The following is a 24027-nucleotide window of genomic DNA, read 5'->3' as shown; positions in this document are numbered from 1 at the left end:
AGCGTAGGTGAGTTTGAGCTGTGGTCCGATGATATGGGGATTTTTAGGAAGGTGGTGTGGTGGTTGGAGAAATGTTGTAGCATTGTAATTTGAGTCTGAAGAAGGTTGAATTGAGGTGTCCGTTGGGTAATGGCATGAGGTTTGAATGTGAAATGGCGTGCTTATGCAAACGAGCTGCCTATTGCTATGCGTGTATGCTTGCGTGATGGAGGAGTCGTGTGTGCTAAGTAAAATAACTAAAATATGCGAATAAAGACCTGCCTAAAAGCCCACGTGACGCATATGACCCATAAACCCATTACACAATAGGGAAGGGCTATCTAAAAGGAATATTAATGAAATAACTCTCAGGACCACTATATGTTGTGGCCATTGCCTCGAGGGAGCGACGGTTACGCAGAACCACTACAATATACTGTATGTATAACCAATGGTGCATCAAGATAGGGCATTAAGTGACTAAAGGCCGCTTATTGTCCTCTCAAACTAGGAGATACAAGAGAAGTATTTTAAAGAATCATGTACAGAGGTAGAAAGAGACAACAGAGTAGGAAAAGAGATCAGTGAGATCACAGGAAAGTTTATATCTAGAAATGGGGTCCTCCAGAGTAGAACAGGAAAAGATCTGACAGGTAAAACACAGGTGAAAGAAAGATGGAAGGACAAGACAGAACTCCTACATGATCGAGATAGCAATATGATGGTTATCTTCGAAGAAAGAATATGAACAAAAACCAATAGTGAGAACATGTGAGGTACGTAGAACCCTGAAAGAGTTGGTAAATGGAAAAGCACCAGGTGCTGATGAAATTCCAATCAAACTCTTTCAGGTAATTATGGAGGAAACAATCAGAATTTTAACCTCTACCTGCACACAGATATGGAGCAGGATTGTGTGGCCCAAAAGGTGGAAGCAGTCAGTCTACATGCCATTGCCAAATAAAGAGGATGCAAGAGAATGTTCAAATAACCGTGCCATTGTCTTGATCTCACATGTTAGCAAGATATTGCTAAAGATCATTCAACACAGAATAGAAGACTTCATGAAGCGAAAGATGCCTGTTGAGCAAGTAGGTTTCAGACGAGGAAGAGGTACTCGAGATCAAATCGCAAATCTGTGGTCGATCATGGAAAAAGCAAGAGAATATCAAAGGGAGATGTCTGTTTTATAGATTACTAGGAAGAGTGACCATGATGGGAAAAGTTTAAGTTAATCCATCAATTTAAATTATTTCATGGACTTTAGAAAGGTTAATAAGCCTGGTGTTGGCTTAGTGGTTAGTGTGGCGGCTTGGGAGCCTAGGGTCCTGAGTTCAAGCCCCGTTGGGCCACTGAATTAAAATACACCAGGAGGTTGACTCAGCCTGTCATCCTTCCGAGGTCGGCAAAATGAGCACAAGTGTACTGGTGAGGGGGACACTGCATCAGCGGCATAGCCGCGTCCCAACCAATGATGCAACCAGCAGCCACAGGCTGCACTCGATAGAGAGAGAGAAAGGTTAATTGTGTTCAATTCTTGGTTTCACTCAAAGCCAATGCTCCAAGCTACTGGTGGTGCAACATAGGGTGGCAGAGGTTGGATTTGTCTCAAAAGAGGGCAAAATTTCCTGGTTGCAAAATAACATTTGGAATCAACATTATTCATGCCTGTTCTCCCATCATTTCAAAAGTGAATGTCTAACTTTTCAAATGTGGCGCGAGAAGTGACTGCCGTAAACGGGAGACGGACAAACGCACGGACAGACACGACTGTTCACAATATTGTCACGGCCCAGAAGTCGCAGGGAACCATGAGGGAGGGGCTGTCCCTGGTTCCTCTCCGGACTCGCTGGGAATCTCAGGCTGTCATACATGAATAACTTTGTGTCACGGCGGGTCGCTCATTGACGGTGAACGCCAATAACTCGAACATGTAACCCAGGGTACCTCTGTCTGACGACCGTTTACTGAGGAACACGTGATCTGCTTATCGGGGAATTGTGCCCTTGATGCGTGACGCCGAGCTGAGCTGCCAAGTAGGCACCTTCAACAAAGGAGCTTCAACAAAGTAAGGAAAGTTATGTGGCACAGTATGGGATTTATTGCAAATGTATAGCAGGGAAAGCAAGGAATTTGTGGGGTATGGCAAAGGACAAGCAATATTTACAAAAGAAGAAGATACAGAGCAGTTATCCCAAATATTCTTAAATAGTCTTATGCTCTGACAGGCGCAAGCCATCACACACACATACCCGCAGAAAATTAGAGATAGCCCAGAGAGATAGAAGCATTGGAGGATTAGTGATCTCTCAATACCTGGTAAGGTCGGCAGACCTGCGCAACCCAAAATGCTTAGGAAAGGGAAGGAGGGAAAATACTGAGGGTGTCTGGGTGCGTGAGTGAGAGGTACGAGTGTAATGCAATGTGGGGTGCACTCCCTCTCCTCTCTCTCCCACCCCCTCCACTCCCCCTCCCCCTACCTCCCTCCTCTCACCCCCAAAGGTATTTGAAAGGTATTTATTTAATTAAATGACCGTCTTGCACTGCAACCGATGTTCATCTACTTTCAGTATAGGCTACTGTTATTACCACCGACATGGTTTGTTCATCTCTGTGATAGTCATTGTCACAGAGCGTCAGTGGTGCCGCCGAAGCAGCTTCCTGAGCAAAGGTTTCACTGGGTGGTTTGCCATTTCCTTCGCAGCAGTAGTTCGGGCAGGAATTTGGCCACGATGCCGGCGATAGCTCGCCTACTTTTCGCGAAGGACAACGTGGGTGATCTTTACTGTCAGCGGATGGGACGCCCAGTTTTACGCCACGACACACATATTGATGTATCACCGGGATGACAGTTTATAGCCGGGTCGGGATTCGAACCCAGGCTGGACAGCTCAGAGCAAGTGGATTATGTTCTGTTAACACTAACCGTGAAGGAGCTAACCAAGGTGACCCAGAATGATTCGTTTGGGTTTAAATCGAGTCTCTCGGGTGACTATATAGTCTACTGTGGATGATCAAGATTGTTTTCATCGAACGAGTTTCCAACAAACACAGTCAACGTGTCAAGGAGCATGATCATCTGGGACTGCATCAAGGCCTGTAGTGCATGGTCATCGAGGACTGCATCAAGGCCTGTAGTGCATGGTCATCTGGGACTGCATCAAGGCCTGTAGTGCATGGTCATCTGGGACTGCATCAAGGCCTGTAGTGCATGGTAATCTGGGACTGCATCAAGGCCTGTAGTGCATGGTCATCTGGGACTGCATCAAGGCCTGTAGTGCATGGTCATCTGGGACTGCATCAAGGCCTGTAGTGCATGGTCATCTGGGACTGCATCAAGGCCTGTAGTGCATGGTCATCTGGGACTGCATCAAGGCCTGTAGTGCATGGTCATCTGGGACTGCATCAAGGCCTGTAGTGCATGGTCATCTGGGACTGCATCAAGGTCTGTAGTGCATGGTCATCTGGGACTGCATCAAGGCCTGTAGAGCATTTTCATCTGGGACTGCATCAAGGTCTGTAGTGCATGGTCATCTGGGACTACATCAAGGCCTGTAGTGCATGGTCATCGAGGACTGCATCAAGGCCTGTAATGCATGGTCATCTGGGACTGCATCAAGGCCTGTAGTGCATGGTCATCTGGGACTGCATAAAGGCCTGTAGTGCATGGTCATCTGGGACTGCATCAAGGCCTGTAGTGCATGGTCATCTGGGACTGCATCAAGGCCTGTAGTGCATGGTAATCTGGGACTGCATCAAGGCCTGTAATGCATGGTCATCTGGGACTGCATCAAGGTCTATAGTGCATGGTCATCTGGGACTACATCAAGGCCTGTAGTGAATGGTCGTGGTCCAATATGTCACACCAGCATGTATTTATCAAGTGGTAGATGTGGCTTTGGATCGTGGGGAAAAAATACGAAAAGGTTCAGAGGATTCATATCAAGTTTAGGGGGAGCAGGAGGGGGTGCTTCATCATGATTAAGTAGACCTGGACCCATCATGGTCTCCCGAGCACGTGTCAAATCCCACATCGCACCCTAAAATAATTAAATATAGCACAAGAACCACAACACATGTTCTTTACATCATGGAAGCGGGTGAAACGATCCTCAACAATGAATGTCGGAAAACGATTCAACAATTACTGCTTGTACGACTTTCAGGGATTGGGGGTAGCCAGGATGGCTAAGATGGACGTACACTCCCCCTCGAAGCTATCTAAGCTGGGTTCGAATCCCGACCCAGCTATAAACTGTCATCCCGATGTTTCGCAGGCACAGGGTGATTCATCGGTGTGTGTGTGTGTGTGTGTGTGTGTGTGTGTGTGTGTGTGTGTGTGTGTGTGTGTGTGTGTGTGTGTGTGTGTGTGTGTGTGTGTGTGTGTGTGTGTGTGTGTGTGTGTGTGTGTGTGTGTGTGTCATCCCTCGGACGAACGTCAAGCTTGGCTATCCTGTTCGTGAAAGACTTGTGCCAAGAACGTGGGAATAACTGTGCCCGTTGAAGAAGAAGCAGAAGCACGTCCAGGAATATTGTGAAAATAAACAGAGAAACCATTCTCCTCTTCCTCGCCTTCTCGGTTTCATGGGGGTTATGAGCGTCATGAGAGCATGAGATATGAAAGGACGCAGGATCAGCACCCCAAGGAACAGGCAGTGCAAGCTTTCACAATGCAGCGATTCACGGTGTGGACGAACTGATGGGAAAAACCCCCAAAAAAGGATTGAAAAACAAATCAGAGAAATGTTAATATTTTCACAGGTGGTCCAAGGAACTGTTTGGTGGGATGAAAGGTGAGCTTCCATCTCGACTTGAAACACAGCTGGTGTGGATGAAAGTAAAAATAAGGACATTCATAACTGTGAAATCATTTCCTTTTTCATCATGATGATCATTCACAGTGAGCGAAGCACATGATGGGAACAAAACGACAAAGTGGCTCTCATGTACTCTATGCATTCGATGAAACTTTTCGAGCATATCATGAGCATTGAGCGGAGTTTGATTCCAGGTTTTGGCATCTTTTGGTTCACCTGGCCTGTCGGATGTCGTCATCAGCGTCGTACAGGTAAGGTAAGGCCAATGCCGCAGGTCATCAGACTGGTTAAGCTGGTAAGATCGCTTGGGTTTTCAGACCAGTCTTCGTCGAGCTCTCGGTTTGATTATTGTGCACCATCCTCTGTTTCCATGGAAATTTGATGCGAGGAAGCAGTTCACCTCCTCAGGGAGTGTTTCTTGCAGTTTCCATAAACATGATGACGGTTATTAGTCTGGAAACCCAACTGAGAAAAGGAATGTGGAATTTAGCCGCAGAGTACCAGTCGATAACATAACAACTTAGCACACTGGCCGTGGGGGGATTCAACGGCTACAAACTCGATACAAGTGGGACAGCTGGCTAAACATCGCTTGCAGGACAAGAGCTTGTTGAGAGTTCGCTGAATTCTAACCCCTGCGGTGTATTCAAAACAAGCTCAAATGAGCTAAGATTCTCGTCCTCTTAATGATGTCATAAAAACGAATATGACGTCATTGTGATGTATCAAGTTTGCGATAAATTATCTGTGCTAATGCCCGGCTTTATTCCCGCAAATAATATTCAAACGGCTTGCCTAGTTTCGGAGATAATGGTATAGGCGATTTCCATGAGCGGCGATATTATGACGTCAACTTTTTTTTCTTGGAAGAATTTCCAAAATCGGAGATGGTTACTGCCTGCGTGTGGGCTTTCTGCATATACATGGCAAGTTTCACGAATATCCGATGAAAACTCTGGGTTGTGAAACAAAAAAATGTCCAAAAATAGGAATGACGTCATAAAAATTGATATGACGTCATAGTGATGTATCATATGTATGGTAATTCATATCTGCTAATGCCCTGTTCGATTCCCGCAAACAGAATTCAAAAGGCTTGCCTAGTTTCGGAGATAATTTTTAGGTGATTTCCATTTAATAGCGGAGATATTTTGACGTCATAACTTTTTTCCAGGAGGAATTTTCCAAATCGGAGATGGTTACTGTCTGCGCAGGGTATTTTTACATATAAACACCAAGTTTCAGGAGGTTTCGATGAAAACTGTAGGCTGTGAAACAAAAAAATCCACAAGAAGATGAAGAACAACAATGTTAGTAAGACTTAGAGATCCTCCACGAGGATCTAAAAAAGATCACCACCACTCCCACTACGAACTATGAATTAAAATCCCCAAAATATTCCCACCTTCTTGCAGGGGGCTGCTGGAGACCGTTTTCAGTCCAAGTCTTTCACGAAATTGCTGGACATTGCCTGAAGTTCGACGAAAGGGATCAATTTGGGGAGCAATTTCACAACTTGTCCAAGATACCGGTGATGTCCAGGAAACACACTGTGGGATCTTTAACGTCGAGAGTAAAAACCAGTGTCGGCAGACAAGTCCTACAGCTGAACGCGCTTCCGATGGACGAGGAACCCAAATCAATGCCTCGTCCTGCCTGTGAATCACCAGAGGAGCAGTTTAAAGCTGGGTCGACATTCGAACCCAGGATAGATAGCTCAACGACATCCTAGATGTGTTTGCTCAGTTGGTGGAGGAGGGAGTGGGGGGGGGGGAGAGAACATCTTACCCGACCATTCGTACCACCACAATGTTGCTCCCAACTTACTCCACAACAAAAGGCAAGGCTGCCAAAGAAGGCAAAGTCCTCAATTTGAGGGAAAAGCCACAGAGATGTCTTTCAGGATGCAATTCAGGATCACTGGATCACTCGAATTCAATAAATTCCCAAGTACAAGGTGTCCACAAATTAACGTCCCAAATTCAAATTGTGATTCAAATTTAATTAAATAGGATCGTTCGACATAGTTTGCTGTATTTGAAAGAACTTTTCTCCAAGTTTTATTGACTTCTTTTGTTGTTTCCAGGCGTCTCTTGTGACGCGTGACGTCATGTATACTGCAAATGGTGTCCCCAAAAGAAAATGTGCAGTGTGTTGCCTGGTTCATGGAGTCCGAATCAGTTGTATAGGTTCAATGAAGCATCAGGACAACCAATGGAAGGCAGCCACCGTTGGGAAAAACGATTCATGAGGTTGGGAGTTAGCCGATCCATGGGGACCGATCAGCATTCTGACCATGACGGTGCAGTTCTAACGAATCCGGGCAGTAGGGGAGAGTGGAGAAGATTTGGCCTCTGTCTTGTGGGGAAGGTATTGGAGACATTAATTAAGGACCGGATGAGGAACCATTTAAACAAATACAAACTAATTAAAGGTAGTCAGCATGGGTTTACCAAAGGTAGTTTCTGTTTAACAAATCTTTTAGAGTTCTATGAAGTAGTGTCTGATTGCGTGGACGAGGGAAAGGCAGTGGACATAGTATATCTGGACTTTAAGAAGGTATTTCCAATTATGTCTGCCTTTTCCCAACTGAAAGATGTCGTACAATAAGGCAGCGGAAAGGGAATTCCTCTGGATCTTGGATCCTCGGTAATATCAGGGCATCTTAAACTTTACAAACATTTACAATGGCCGGCATCACATTTGACGACAAGATGGTAAAGCTGTGCATCATGGTACCATTGACAAAACGTTCTCACATGAAATGCCCGTGGACTGTATCTGCTAATTTTCATCACGAACTCCAGTTCTCTTCTGAGCGGACCACCATTGTCTATCAGGTAAACATGTCCCAGGTGTCATGGTCCCACATCATCACTTGACGTTGCATGTTCCTGTTTCTAACAACAGACACAAAAAAATTGCTCATTTCAGGTGAGACATCAACGAACCCGTCATGGCCTGATACCCTGCTTTGTCTATTAATTACGTAGTGTGAACGTGAGTTGGACCGTGAGTTCGTCTATTAATTACTTATTATTAGACCTTGACTCTGTTTAATTAATTACCGACTATTATTATAAGATTAATTACCGACTATTGGAACGTACCTTTTTACACACGTAGACCTTTTGAACCCTTACACTTTTAGACCCCTTCAGACCATTTTAGGTATTTTATACTCTTTGGACCTTTTAAGACCCTTTATAACTACAACACCCTTTAAGACCCTGAAAACCCTTAACACCCTTTATAACCTTAAGACCCCTAAAACCATTGTAGACCCCAGTAGACATTCTGGCTGAGGGCCTTCTGCAGTCACACTTGAAGATCACCAGCCATAATCAAACTCCCCCCGCCCCCCCCCCCCCATTGGTAAAACACCTCGGTCCCAATCTAAAAGGTGCAAAATTGAGTTAATTAATTAATTTTCTCCTTTTTTTCAGGTTCTGCTCATCTTGGTTTGTGGCAGCGGGAAAAGTCCCAGGTGGGAAAGAGAGAACAGTGTCCATGACAACAATTCACCCTATTATAACCAAATAGGATTTTTTTATTATTGCCAATCCTCAAGAATTTTTCAAGATATCAGATTGAAACTTACACAGCATATTTGTACACGTGTGTAGTGTATGTTCATAAAATGTGGTGAAAATTAGTCAAAGGTCAAGGTCAATGCCATCCAAAACATGCAAAACACCAATTAGGCCACAATTAGAAAATACATCAAACAAATTTGTTTTGCACAACATTCCCAATCATGTAAAACACTTAATCGGTCAAATTTTCCAAATTGCTGTTTCCATGGCAACGATTGTTTGTTTGGATTTTGCAAGTATTGTGCTATGCAAGACATTCTTAAACTTTAATACCGACTTGGGGCGTTCTCACGCAATGTTGTGAAGGTAATTTGGGCATCTTAACCTTTACAAACACTTTCGGGTGAGACATCAACGAACTCCAGGGAGACGGGTACCGTGCAAATTTTTAAAATTAAACTTGAGAACATGGTCGAAATGAGTGAGATATTTTTATTCATGAGTCAAGAGAATCATAGATCATGCAGTTTTTATAGATGAGGTTAAAGAAAGAAGACAGTGTGGGTATGGTGAGTACTCTCAGTGAAACCCCTGGTTTAGTAGACCCCCTTTTTGTGGAATGATGGCATCTGGACCTTGAGAGGTGGCCGTTGGTGGCTGTGATGTCATCGGCCCATTGGAGTATGCACATTCCTACGGAGGCACAGTGGCCGTGCATTATCAAGGTGAGTCATCGGACATTGGCTTGCAGAATCCTGAGACATTTTACAACACTATTGCTCTTCCAGTTGCGATTCAAAGAAAAATCGAGGCTCATAGGAGACTGAAGGCACAGAGTAAACACCTGACACTGCAAATGACAGTTCTGGAACAGCTTTCAATGGGAATGGATTGGGATTCTCACTCGGAACTTGGACTTACCATATGGGTTTCTGAACAAATTGGGGGAATCAGTTGTACTGGTAGCTATTCCCTCCAGCTCCAAAACCTGCAATCACACACACACACACACACACACACACACACACACACACACACACACACACACACACACACACACACACACACACACACACACACACACACACACACACCTTGCTGCTTTACCCTTACGGAAAATGAAAATGGTGAAGTATTGAGTTAAATATGATGGACACACTCACATGAAGGACAGAAGGGAAACAACACTGACCTTTTGGTCCAAACAAGTTGGCGTAGCAGGGTTTGGTGCAGTATGGTGAGTTGTCATGCTGATCACAAAGGGACAGATGGAAAAGATGAAATGAAACGCTGAGTTTATGAAACGCCTAATTAATAAAATAAATATTTTGGGTGAAATTATGCTGTTTGTGTACTCAAGGAATCTACTAATGAGCTTTTATCAATTAAATAATACTCCCTCTAATTACTGTGCTCGAGGAGAAGATGTTATCCCCTCCAAACCCCCTGTTTACCCTGCAGAACTGCATCCGCCCTGTGGCTGTTTGGCCGCATCGCTTCCCAGGGGCACGGCATTTCCGCTGATGCAGTGCCCTTGTTACCAACAAGCTGGTACGCATTTTCCCGAAATCAGAAAGACCACGGGCTGAGTCAACCCACCTGATGTTAATTCAACGACACGACAGGGGCTTAAACTGCCAACCACCTAAACCGTTAAGCCAACACCAGGTGTAGTAGTAGTCGTCGTAGTGGATAAATATTATACACTCAAGAGACATTGATTGTTACCTTTGGAAGTTGGACATATTTTTGTATATTCATCTTTATTTAAATAAAAACATTACCAGGCAGGTGTGTTGTGGTGTTCAGTACCTCTGAATGAGATCCTGGAGTCAGGGTTTTCCCACATTTCTTGCACTTCAGGCATGCTCGATGCCAATTTTTTCCCATTGATGTAAGTTTCTCAGCTGTAAGACAGACAGGTGAGCACATACAGATGCGATTCGTTTTGGTGATCACCATCAGCCACTTCTCTCTCACTTTAGTTGGGACATCGACAAGCTGAAGCGGTGTTTAGTAGTTTGGTTTAAACGTTTAATCAGCATTCTCCCCCCCCCCCGCCGTTACCCCCAACCTCTTCCTTTTTATCCCCACTTCTCATTTGTGTGTAACGAGGGTTTTGTTTCGGCTCAAAGAGGAATTTCTGAAACACCGGTCATCTACAACTCCCTCCAGACACTCATCTTCCACACTAACTCTAAACCTCCGCCATGGTGCTGGTAAATTTTGATATAGTGATGTCACAAATCACTGGCACGTTTTTATCTTTAATGCAACATCAAGGCTCATGGAAGAGCTTGGTGACAGAGAGTGAAAGGCAGGGACAGTGGGGCCACAGTTGGACACAATAGACATGGGAACAAAGAAACAGGAAAAAGAGGACACAGAGGAGGAAAGGAAACAAAGTAATCTGTAAGAGAGTGTGGTTAATGGGCTGGCATTTTATGACCAGGCATTCTTCTTTCAGCACAAGGTATATATATTTATATATATATATATATATATATATATATATATATATATATATATATATATATATATATATATATATATATATGATATATTGTTACGGCTGTGGAAATTCGCACACCACCATGAAGGGCCCGTAGGTGAGATAACGCTAAGTACATGTGTAGTTAGCCCCAAACCAGTTGTTTAGAGGGAATTTATGTGATTCATTCAGGATGCGACGCTTTGAGATAGCCGTTTTTCTGTTCTATCTTTATTTTGAACCAACCACATCTCAACCGCAACCACCTTAACCACAACGCCAGCCATCGTCACCAACTGCAACCACGCTCCAACCCTCAGACAACAACAACAATGCCAACAGCCACGACCTTTACCTTCACAACTCGCTCCCACATCATCGCATCATGCCATTCCCAAACGGCACCATGACCATCAAACCACCACCAAAAACCCTCCACCACCCTCACCTCTCTCCTTGTATGGCCATTCCCGCACCACCTGTGAACACTGAGCGTCGGGCTGTCTTGGGCTCGTTCAGCGATACGTACCGAGCCGCGAGTGCAAATAGCAGCCTTTCCGAGGGAGAATTCGGATCAGGAACGCTACACGCCCACTTCTGATCCGTCCAATTAGCAAGCGCGGAGCGGCTTGGTGCCGCCACCAGGCGCGTCTGTGTGAAATCCATATTTGCAAATTCTAGGATCAGGGGAGGTTCACGCCCACTTTTCCTCCGTCCAATTGGCGAGCGTGGCTCCGCCCCCGAGGTCATCCTGATCCGGAAATTTGCATATTGTTTTCTCCTGCCGGCCTATAAAACGGCAAGCGCAAGGCGAATCGGGGAGAGTCAGTTTTTGATTGGAGAGCAGAGTGTGGCAGTGAGTCGAGTTGGTGGGAAGAGTGAGAGTCAGTTTTTGGTTGGAGAGCGGAGTCGAGTCGGGTGGCGAAGGCATCGAGTTGGGTTCTGCAGTCGGCTGAGGAGAATTGTGGGAAGAGGCCAAGGAGCTCGGGTCCGAGGCAGGGAAGACGGCGGTCGGCGACGAGGTCGCGGTGGGATCGCTCGTCGCGGGACCCAAGCCAGCCAGCCATTCTCCTCCCCCAGGGCATCAACAATTCCCCCTTTCCCCCACATGGAGATAGTGCAAAAAGGGGGCCCCGTTACCACCCCACTCCAAGCGGTACCAACGAAACCCGCGAAGGAGCATGAAGTCAGAGCACCGCCGCGCAGCCACATTTGCGGCTTGTCACGAGGACGCGGGTAGGACCCCGCCGGTCTCGCGGGCCTGGCCGCTCCTTCAGGTCACGAGCACATATTGGCCTACATGCCCGTCTGCCCCCTTGTCTTTGAGAGTGGCCTTTTCTTTTGCTTTTGAGTAAATGTGTGTTGGCGCCGTCTGTAAAGTAGAACTGTATAAGTGTTGCCGTGTGTGCGCGGAGTCGGTAGTAGATCTGCGTCGTTGTTGCTTTTGTTTTTGCTGATATATGTGCATTCTGACTGTTTGACTGTATATGTGTGCTTTCCGTGGGCCGGGTAATAAATGTGCATTGTGTGAACTGTTTTCCCGTTTCGCTTCGTCTTTTCTTTAATTGACCCTCCATCCTGCTTCACGTAAAGGGTTCGTAGTGGGCTTAATACGCCCAATAAGTAATCGGAACCGTCGAGGCCGACGATAACACCGCTCGGTTATCACTAGCACGGAACGGACCGCTTAAGCGGTTTGTGTCCGGAGTCGGCCTGTGGCGTGGTATGATCGCCCGGTCGACCATTCACTCAGGTACTTACGTAGATCGAAATTGGCGAGCAACCCTATCCTGCGCGGGTGGGCAATTGGCACGATCGTGGTGAGGTTAAACCCCCACCCGTGACTCGCTCCCGGCGTTGTTCCGAGAGGGTCACGACTGAATTGTCCGTTCCAGTGGGCGAGGCGGCCACCATTCGAGTCGAGCGGCCGATCGCACGCCTGCGCGCGTGAATTCGCAACAATATATATATATATATATATATATATATATATATATATATATATATATATATATATATATATATATATATATATATATATATATATATATATATATATATATATATATATATATATATATTGTTACGAATTCTGGCCCGCCAGGCATGCGAGCGATTGCGTAACTCCAATCGCAACCGCGTCGCCCACCGGACGGACAATTCAGTCGTGACCCTCCTGGAACTACTGCCAGGAGCCAGTCACGGGTGGGGGTTTAACCTCACCACGATCGTGCCAATTGCCCACCCGCGCAGGATGGGGTTGCTCGCCAAATTCGACCGACCTAAGTACCTGCGCGAGTAGTTGACCGGGCGATCGTACCTCGCCGCAGGTCGACCAAGGACACAAACCGCTCAAGCTTATTTTTATTGTTTTTATTTTTACTTCCCCTCCTATAAATCGTCCCCTAACCCCCCTTATCGTCCTTGTTCGGCTAACCTATCCTGTCTCCGAGCCTACTCCCAACCCCTACGTTCCCTTCCTGGAGGGGAATAAGGGAGAGCTAGCGTCCTGTGTCGAGGCTCAATGAAGCCTCAGAATGGCCTCCTCAGACTTCAGCGATCTTAACCCAAAGTGGGTCCAGCGGCCCACAACGAGAGCGAAGGGATGGATGGTGCGGAGGGGTTCACTTCCTAATCTACCCTAACCATTTATTAACCTTAAACTATCCCGGGGCTTTCAACAAGCGCCTCTCGCTTCAACTATCGGTTCTAACAACCCAGATTCCCGTCGCCTGTGTTGGTGTCCTCTCAAATCTCGGGCCATGCCCCCCCAATTTTCTTCCCATGCCCTCACACGGTCTCATGGCTGGGACGCATGGCTCCCTTGGCAAGAACTATCCTCTGCCGATTCCCCAACAATGCCACCCCCGGGCACTACACTGCCTCTGAGCCTACCAGCTCCCTCAAACTGGGGAGTGCCCTCCATGGCGACTCCCGTGAAACGCTCACGTAGCATGCTGGCGCCCCAGGCCCCTTTCCGAGGGTCGCCCGTGCCCAGTACACTGCCCACGCGGCCAATGGCGCCCCGGGCCCCGCATCAGCGGGTCACCCGTGCCCACTACACTATCCCGGCCCCCCATGGGCCCTTGGCCTACCACGGCCGACTAGCCCGGTGCACCCAATCAGCGATACTCACCGTTCATAGCCACGCTCCCAGCCCGTCAACAGGGCTCCTGCACCCCTCCAAATGGGTATCAAGCCTACACTCCCACCAACAGCAAAACGACCTCCATTTTTGTCAATTTGACTAACCCCCCTAACTCACATAACTCTGACCCTGGGGTCCCTTGGGTGGGAATCACTCTTCCCCCCAATCACTCATCGCACCATGCATTCCACATTCACTCCATACATACAGACCCGCTGGCCTCACTCACTCAACATGTCTCCACCTCTTCAACTCACATTCCATCACTGATTTCTGCCATCCTGCTCACTACATCCCCTAACTACCTCGTACTCCGACGTCATCCCTTAAACTACAGCACGTTCCATTTAACCTACGTTGCTAAGCTACGTCCCCTCTACACACTCAAAGTCTGTCCGTGTCTCCAGATCATTTCCCATCTCCCATCCTAAATCTAAACTGAAACCCTCTACCTTATCCATTCCACGGGCCCCATGAGGACTTATTCCTGCCCCATGGAGCCGGTCTAGCTTTGCTAAGCCTTCCCCCTAGCTAGTGCCATCCTGTGCCCTGGCCAAGGGGATATTCCACCCCTTGCCCAGGGAATCCTGTTCACCTGAAGCGAGGCTTGCTTTGTTCAACACCTTTTTTTTCATTGCGCAGCACCAGCGCGGCAACTCGCAACCTGCGCACCTTTTGCGTGACGTCATGGCCGCTGTTCACGTACCTCGTCCCTCTTGAACGGTACCATCCGGCAGGGATCTCCCCTCCTGCCGGATTCCAACCCTACGTGCAGCCATGACGTCACCCTGCACATTCAAAAAAACCAAGCCTCGCGTTTGAGGGGTTCCCCACACGAACACGTGTTCTGCCCGTCGGAGCTTCATACACACGCTCGCGTGGAGAACCCATCCGGTCCAAATCCGTATCCAGCCTACCTTTTGTCCGTCCGCGGGATCGGCAACATCCACCGCTGGTGTTTACGGACCGGGTTTCACTCCGCAAGCGCGCACGTGGCGGCCGCGTGTGTAGCACAGCATGGACCCCACACGCGCTGCCGTGCAAACCCGGCACGGTCCCCAATCCAGCTACGGCCGCTACCCGGTCTTTGTCCCTCTGTCGCCGTCATCATCTCCATTCCATCCACGCACACCTGCGTGTTACGACTCACACACCATTCCATTACACTCTCACTCGGAGACGCGGATGTGTGCTCCCGCATGCCGACCGTCATCTCCCTTGCATACCACTCTCTCACACACACGGTCTCTCTTGCACTCGGCCGCTCACTCACGCACAACATTTCACTTGCACAGGGGGTCTCACTCACACAATGCGTGCTGGAAAGCACGCATCTCCGCTCACTCGCAAACACACACACCTGCACAACCACGCTGGGGATTCGCGCCACCACTCGGGGTCCCGGGGTTTCCATACCCCCCAAGCTGCACGTGCACCTGTCCACAGCACTCGCCCCCTCGAACTCGCTTGACACGACCGAACCCACCTGGTCGAGATCAGCTTCAAGGGAGCATAGCGTCTCCCTCCGTTCCTGAGGGAGGCTATCCGGCTGCTTGCACCAGGTCACGACACAGTCCGCCAGTTCACCCCCATTAAGCCTCGCTAACTCCATGTGTGTGTACTCGTCTTTCACCCCGTCTTTATCGTATAATCTCTCCTCTATTTTCCGAGTCTCTATACATTTTATTTCTTTTATCTCTTCGTGTTTATTAGTTTCTTCCTGGATCTTCGTCTCTGTTTCCTCCTTCGTTCCATTTAATTCATTCTGAATTCGGTCTATCTCCCGTGTCTCTGGCAATACCTCTCTCTCTCCTCCAGTTTTATTTGTCTCCTTTATTGGGGTTGGTCCTAGTTGTTCTTTCATTCGACAAGTGGTGTCGATCAAGTCCTGCACCACTAACGCTCCTCCCTGTGGTGATGTCACACATCCCACACTATTGCGCTGTTCCATTTCCTGGCTCCTTTTGAGTTGTTCATCCTCTCGGAGCTTTTTGAGTTGTTCGTTCTCTTTCCGGAGTTTTTCGATCTCCGTGGACTCGATTTTGCTCTCCCCTCGAGCTGGTTAATTTCAAACTCGTATAGTTTTTGTTTTCTCTCCCATTGTTCCTCATGCTTTTCAGTCTCCAATCTCATTGTTTCTTTCACTTGGCTTTGTTCCTTTTCCTATTTCGTTCATTGTTCTTTCATTATCTCTGCGTACTTCAACCTTGCTTTCTTTTTTAATTGTTCTTGTCTTTTTTAATTTCTCTCACCCCCCTGTCCCTCATTCTCCAATCTCATAGTTTTCTTCAATTGGTTAACCTCAAATTCATGTTCTTTCTGTTTTCTATCCCACTGTTCCTCTCATTCTTCCCTCTCCAATCTCGTCTCCCTCAATTATCTGATTTCTTCTTCCCGCTTCATTCGTTCTTCTTTGTGTCTTTTATTCCACTGTCTTTCTTGTTCCTCATTCTGCAATCTCGTTATTTCCTTCAATTGGCCAATTTCCTTCTCCTGTCTCATTCGTTTTTCCTTCATTACTCTTTCTTGTTCCTCATTCTTTAATCTGGCCTTCGCTTCCAGCTGTTCAATCTGTACAGTGTGGTTCCTTAATGTTTCATTCTCTGCTGTCGTTCTCTCTTCCCTCCACATTCCCAACTCGTTTTGTAATTCCGTCTCTTTGTTTTCGTGTTTCAGTATCTCAGAAGTTTTTTTTCCATAGTTCCTCTCCCAATTTGCATGCCTCCTCACTCATTTCACCCATTCTCTTGTTCATCTCCGCCTCACTTTCCATTGCTGTCCTCCTCAATTCTACCTTTTCCTGTTGTTTTCCTTTAGTTCTTCCCACCATTCCTCTTCTTTTATCGTCTTTTCTAGGCATTTTCTTTCAAACTGGCCTATCCTTACATATCGCTTCAGTTGCTCCAATTCATAGGTACTCAACTCTACTTTCCTCATTTCTCCCTCTAGTTCTTCGAACTGTCTTGATTTTTCCAATAATTCTTCCTTTAGTTGTTTTAATTCCAAATCGTGTTCCTTTTGTTTCTTTTCTAGCTTGGTTTTCCATTCTTCCTCCAATTGTTTCCGAAGCCTGCCCATGTCCGCCTGCCTCGCCTGCCATGACCACGTGGTTTGAAGCGGTGACTGAAGCACTCGCCTCGTGTCGTGCCGTTCGTTGCGCTAAAAATAGCCGCCTTCTCCGTGCCGCGCCGAGGTGCAACCGCGCCGCCATTGTGCGACTCGGTTTGCCGGCAAAGTCCGTGCTCAGTGTATGAGGGTGAGCTCCCCCATGGATTATAATTACAAGAACCGTCCCGGGCCAAGGATTCAACATTACTACACATATCTAATACACCCAGCACCCGTTCGCTTTGAAAAGCCATCTTATTTCGCGGAATTAATTTTTAAATCCCTCGAATTTGGGGAACACGGAGGGTCGCTTCAATCACCTCTGATCCGGTTCCGTGAATTTAGTTGGAGGCGGGTTGGATTTGAATCCCACTCCCGGACACCAGTGTTACGAATTCTGGCCCGCCATGCGTGCGAGAGATTGCGTAACTCCAATCGCAACTGCGTCGCCCACCGGACGGACAATTCAGTCGTGACCCTCCTGGAACTACTGCCAGGAGCCAGTCACGGGTGGGGGTTTAACCTCATCATGATCGTGCCAATTGCCCACCCGCGCAGGATCGGGTTGCTCGGCAAATTCGACCTACCTAAGTACCTGCGCGAGTAGTCGACCGGGCGATCGTACCTCACTGCAGGTCGGCCTAGGACACGAACCGCTTCATCGGTCCGTTCCGTGCTACAGTGATAACCGAGCGGTGTTATCGCCGACCTCAATGGATCAGATTCTCTTCTTTACCCACATGTTCAAAACCACTACTAATTTATTCCGCGATTCAAGATGGCACTTTCAAAAGGGAAAAAGACAACGAACGGGATACATTTCACACAAGGACATTTATTCAAGCAAACACATATTACACACACAACACAAGCAAGGAATCATGCAGGTATTTACAAGCAAGGCAAATCAAATGAAACACGGATACAGGCAAGAAAGCAATACCACCTACTATAATTATTAGCAATGCACATGCACTTACACAGGTTTACTTGTCGGACACTGCGCCACCCACACACACACACACACAAACAAAAGAAAAGACCTCCCTTTAGTGGTCGTCCAGTCACTCTCCCACGACCATCAGCGTGGTCGCGCCTGGTTCCGGCCTCCCACGTGGCCGGCGAACCCTCTCCGGCACCCCTCGTCCGGACACGCAGGTCCACCAGATAGCCGGCACTGCTGCGCCTCCCGTCCGCGTCTCCACCAACAGGCCGCTCGCCGGACCACGAGCGCAATACCGAGAAGGAGAGGCAGAGAGGGCTGTCGGACCAGAGAGAGAGCGAGCTGGACCCTGGCCACTAAGTGAGAGGAGCACTCAACCCCGACAGAGAGAGCTCCTGGACCTCGTGCGCGGTCCGCCTTATATAGCACGGGGCTCCGCCCTTCGCTCCTCCCCGTTTTCGGCTCCACCTCCCTTCGAGAAGGTTCCCGAAAAGGGGCGTTCCCTCACCCCGACCGCCTCACGCTGTTCATCCACCAATCAGCGGCGAGCTGCCCTCTCCCTTTCCTTCACACCAAGCGCGGGGAAAAATTGGCGGGAAAAAATCCGCGCGCCCAAAAGAGAACTCTTTTGGTTCCCTTTTTCGTTCGACGGTTTTCAACGCGGCTTGTTGCTTGCGTGGAGGTTAGTTGCAATGGTGGTTCAAAATAACGATAGATAAAGAAAAACGGCTATCTCAAAGAGTCGCAACCCAGCGAACACGAAGAAATCCCTTTAAACAACGGTGGGGAACTATCTGCACATAAACTTAGCGTCATAACTGATCTTAGGACCCTTTACGGTGTATTGCGAATTTCCACAGCCGTAACAATATATTGCAAAATGACTGATGTTGAACATGTAATCTTTTTCTGTTTGACAGAGTCACCAGGCCAAGGCATCTGGGTTTGAGGTGACGCTTTGGTGTAGGACTATGTCCAATGGAGATCAGGGGAGTGCTCGTCACACACACTCCACATGTTTTGATCATATGATATATATATATATATATATATATATATATATATATATATATATATATATATATATATATATATATATATATATTTATTGTTGCAGATCCAGGGTGGCGGGATTCTCGCCCGACTCTTGGTGCAACCCTCACCACCGCCGTCTCCGGGGTTTATAACGCCGGCCGACTCGGCACAGGCCTCGAGTCATGCGTCTTCAATCGCGATACCAACGTAATCCTGAACCTTATCAGTTGGGGAAATAGAACCCCGGTTACACACTGGTTTTGTCAGATGCGAGCGTTTTCTGTCAGTCTGTAACCATTTTGGTTTTATATGCCAATCAAATGGATCTTTCCTCGACACGACACAAATTAATCCATAGCGGCAACTTCATACGAACCAACCAGATTTATTGGGGAACATCGAGGAGCACAACACAAGCAAGATTCACGACAATGTGTTTATTAACAATCCTCAACCCGTTCTTAACTCGGGAACCACGGACTACAGGTTTCGAGGGGGTCCCTACCGAGATATGCCTTATACAACACGTGCAGACAAAGACAGACAGCATGCATGCAAGACAGAGTACTTGGTGATGTCTCATGGACGAGAGGACAGTGTCAAAAGCACGAATGTCACTCGCAACAGGTGGATGTCCACGGATTCAAGCCCCAGCTCAAACGCACCGCGTGGCAAGATGGCGGCGCCGCACTCTTTCCTTTCCGCACGCGGTCTCCGCGCGCTCTGACCACATGTGAGGTTGACGATGGGCCTCAGCTGATTTCTCTCAAGGTCCAGCATACAAATCCAGGCTTGGCCTGTTCACCAGACAAGGCCCAAATCGAAGTGCCGGGCTCCGGCAAGCGGATCGGCAAACGTGTCGAGCCGTTGGTGTGAGCAGGGACCGTCAGAGGCTCCGTCGTCTCCTCTCCTGCCTTCCCGCCTCAAAGCCCGACTTCCCAACTCTGCCCTCTCAGTTTCTCTCTCTGTCGAATCACCTTTTCTTTCCTTTTCCACGCTCGCCTCTCAAAGCTGGCTGCCGTCTCTCTCACGGCAGAATCCTCGACGTGTAGGCAGGTTCAGCGTCTCTCCCGGCAGATCCAACACTGTGCCTCCTTTTCTCTCTCGTTTCTCTATCGTTCGCTCCTTCGACACACGAGCACCCTCTAAACCGACTGCAGTTTTTGTACTTCTGCCAAACTGAACCTTTTTATGAGGTCTTCGTTCGCTCGCTCCGAGCCACTGGCTCCTCCCCTTCCATGAAGCCGACAAACTCCTCCCCTTCACCTCACTTCCTCTTTTTAGCCACACCCTCTCAGCCGATTGGGCGGGCCTATCGTCCGTAGAGGGGAGGAAGAAGGGGAAGCCCTTGGTACACCACCACTGTACGAACAACAAAACAGCCTCTTACACCTCCCGACACACATGTAACGTCCATTTTACTATACAACCTCGCTAAACATGCATTTAATGGGGGATCTAAGCTAATCCTATATTTAGTAGTCCAATAAGGGCCATTTCCATAACAATATATATATATATATATATATATATATATATATATATATATATATCCATCCATCCATTGGGACCATACTCTGTGTAGAGCGTTGGTGCTGCTTGAGCAGTCTCCTTGGCTATTGGACACAATCCTGGATGGGTCACCACTCCGACACAGTATACCAGCAAGCTGGCACTCATTTTGCTGACCTCAGAAGAATGGCAGGCAGAGTCAACCCCACCTGGTATTAATTCAACAGCCAAGGGAGATTTGAACTCAGGTTCCTAGGATCCCAAGCCCACCACCCTAATCATTAAGTCAACACCAGGCATATACATACATACATACATACATACATTTTGCAGTAAAAAAAACTGGACTTTTAGCTTTATGGATGTGTAGAGAGGAACACCTAATTGATGTTAATGATGAGGAATACCTGACAATGAGTCATCAATTAGATTTGATTGGTGAACTTGATGGATTAGCTAAAACAACACTTCCTTATTACCTGCTCATATTTTGTTCACTTTGAGTTATGATCACAAGTTTTTGAGGATTCTGATCCATGTTAATTACAAATTGCAAAATGACAAGCTTGCTTTGTTCTCACCCAAACTTATCTCCATTAATAACAATCAATGTTGTAATAATATAAAACACGAGTGGAGGGTTTGAGAAAATTGTTGTTGATTATAACATCCATATATTGTAACTCCTGAATGTATTTAAGACGATTCCACAGTCGTGTGTGTGTGGTGTGTATATATCTATATATAATATATTTATGTTTTCCTGTGATCCAGATCGCTCCAGATCCATGGAAACGAATTATAAAATATTTAACTTCCCCTTCAATGTTTTATGAATTTCAACAATGCCGAACACAAACTGGTTGTCTTCGTATTACTACAGCTTTATCCGTGATTTATTAAATCTTTAACGAAATGACGATACAATAATGTTATCCTAAAAACTGTGAACATTTTGTCATAAGTAAATAATGATTTGTAATAAAATAAAAGTGAAGGCATGGATTTCATGTTCAATATATATGTATATATTTAAATATATATTACCAGGGATAGGATTGCGAAGGGGTGAGGAGTGTGGGGAGCGGTTGAAGGTTCAGATGAACCACTCCCCTGTGGCCCCCATTTAGTGAACCAGTATTTTTTTTTTTTCAAATAAACAATGATTTACCAAGCCTTTCCTATTTTCATGACGACGTTGTATGTTGTAACTAAATGAACTTGAATGCAGTGTTGGAGCAACAAGTTTTCAGTTTACGTTAATCACCTGTTTGTTCACCAGGTAATGAAAAGAACCAAGTATTGTACAAAAGTAGAATAATTTGTGGTCAGGGGCACATTTTTTTTTAATGCTTTGGGGGTGGGGGAGAGGGAAGTGGGTACACTGCTACTCCTCACCCCCCCCCCCTCCCCGCAAACAATCTGTACAAACGACCCATTATCCCCTTCTGTATTGCTGGATCTGCTACTGAACATAACATTTAGTGTGTTTGAAACACCAACAAGCATTGCATACACATAACATTGAATATAACACCGTAAGTAGACTTATGTGACAATAGCCATACCAGAAAAATTATTCTACTTTCTTCCTTGTTGAAAAAATTTCGACATTATACTGGACATCAAATTGGAGTTTATCAAAGTGTGCGGCTAAAAGTGGGACATGTGTGCTGGGAAAAGATCGATTAACGTTTGGTTTCCCTTGTTACTATCTTCACATGCAATCAATGAATCCTGGTGGAAATCATCTCGATTCACTTAACCACATTGTCATTACAAACACTGTATACCAAAAACGTCATAGAGGTTTGTATACATTGTTGTCCCCCATGAATGATATTTATTAAGGTTAGGGTTAGGTGTGGTGTAAGGGTTAGGTGTGGTGTTCGGGTTAGGTTAAGGTGTGGTGTTAGGGTTAGGTGTGGTGTTCGGGTTGGGGTTAGGTGTGGTGTTAAGTGTGGTGTTCGGGTTAGGTGTGGTGTTAAGTGTGGTGTTCGGGTTAGGGTTAGGTGTGGTGGTAGGGTAACGTGTGGTGTTAGGTGTGGTGTTCGGGTGAGGTGTGGTGTTAGGGTTAGGTGTGGTGTTAGGGTTAGGGTTAGGTGTGGTGTTCGGGTTAGGGTTAGGTGTGGTGTTCGGGTTAGGGTTAGGTGTGGTGTTTGGGTTAGGTGTGGTGTTTGGGTTAGGTGTGGTGGAGTACATGTATCGTGAAAAGCTCAGACAAGTTGCATCGTTTTCTGTACGTACCAAAATACACGGCCTTGCTGCATCCTGGGCATATGCTGGACATGGTGTCAATAGTGTGCTGGTAGTAGAAGAGAACGAGGGAAACAAGGAAGGGAACAAACCTCCACCACGAACCCTGCACTGTGAGATATTTGAAGCGAATGAAAGGTGCGACTTTGAACGGGTGGGAATTTGAGTGGGTGGAACCGAATAACCTGAGCGAATGGGGCAGGGCTTGAGACGAGTGGCTTGAGCTGAAACTGAGAAATGGACAATTTGGCCAAGGCCCAGCGAAGGGAGGTTGAGGCCTTTTATTCCTGATATGTGAAACACCCTGCAACCCATGCCGACAGAAAACATACTTTTTGTAACATTTTCCATCCAATCATCATGTAATTAAGCCTGGTGTTAACGGTTAGGTTAACAGCTTAATGGTTAGGGTGGCTGGCTAAAGATCTTCGGGTCTTGAGTTCAAGCCCCTGTCATCCTGTTTAATTAACAGCAGTCTGCCATCCTTCCGAGCTCAGTGAAATGAGTACCAGCATGCTGATAACAGGGGGGCATTGCATCAGTGGCACAGCCAAGCTTCAGGCAATGATGCAGCCAACCAGCCACACACTGCATACAAATAAATAAATAATCATGTACCTTTCTAAAACATTCTCCAGGGCTTGCTGCTCCTATGTTGAATGTTTCTTGTCAATTGCTCAAGTGGTTGATGAGAACATGAATTTAAAGTTGAAAAAGTGAGGCAACATAATGCCAGTCTGTGCTGGTTGTTGTATCCAGGTGTGTGCGGATGAGCCAGGTGATCCCCTTCTTGTAACAAGTGCTGTTTGCCATCTATGTAATAAACCCAATTCAATTCAAGCCTGACCATATGACATCTCTTTAACAAGTACTGATGCGATGGCAGTGTTTCATCTCACACCTTCTTATCACGGTATCCGGAAAATACCTGGCAGGTGAGTATCGGTAAAAAGAGCGGTTTTGTGATCCTCTCGGTTTAACATAGCTTGAAACGACAGAGTTCAAAGATGGCAGCCTCCATCATGCACCGAAGCAGTGGCCTCTCTCGAAAACCGAAACCGTGACATTTTGAACACTGTATAACGTGAATCACAATAATAATCGGAACACGAACCTGCAGTTTAGCAGTACTTTGGCTCTGAATTTGGCAAATTATACGGAATCTCAACCCGATCACGTATGCGTACAGAGGAGTGAGATAA

General features: G+C 46.8%; 1 protein-coding gene across 1 annotated transcript; it reads right to left on the bottom strand.

Annotated features, from left to right (window-relative positions):
• Positions 1-8810: 8810 nt before the first annotated feature.
• Positions 8811-22989, bottom strand: LOC147012257 (cysteine-rich protein 1-like). Its single transcript, XM_085856151.1, has 5 exons — positions 22817-22989; positions 10145-10239; positions 9525-9582; positions 9254-9320; positions 8811-9025 (listed from the first exon to the last, which is right to left on the bottom strand). The coding sequence occupies exons 1-4, from the start codon at positions 22857-22859 to the stop codon at positions 9283-9285; spliced, it is 234 nt and encodes a 77-aa protein (XP_085712277.1). The 5' UTR covers positions 22860-22989; the 3' UTR covers positions 8811-9025; positions 9254-9282.
• Positions 22990-24027: the final 1038 nt, after the last annotated feature.

Source organism: Eptatretus burgeri, chromosome 15 (genome assembly GCF_056783735.1).
Source record: "Eptatretus burgeri isolate ZD-2024b chromosome 15, Ebu_testis_v1, whole genome shotgun sequence".
Taxonomy (NCBI): Eukaryota; Metazoa; Chordata; class Myxini; order Myxiniformes; family Myxinidae; genus Eptatretus; species Eptatretus burgeri.
Note: the sequence above shows the minus strand (reverse complement) of the source record. Positions and strands in the feature narration are given on the sequence as shown.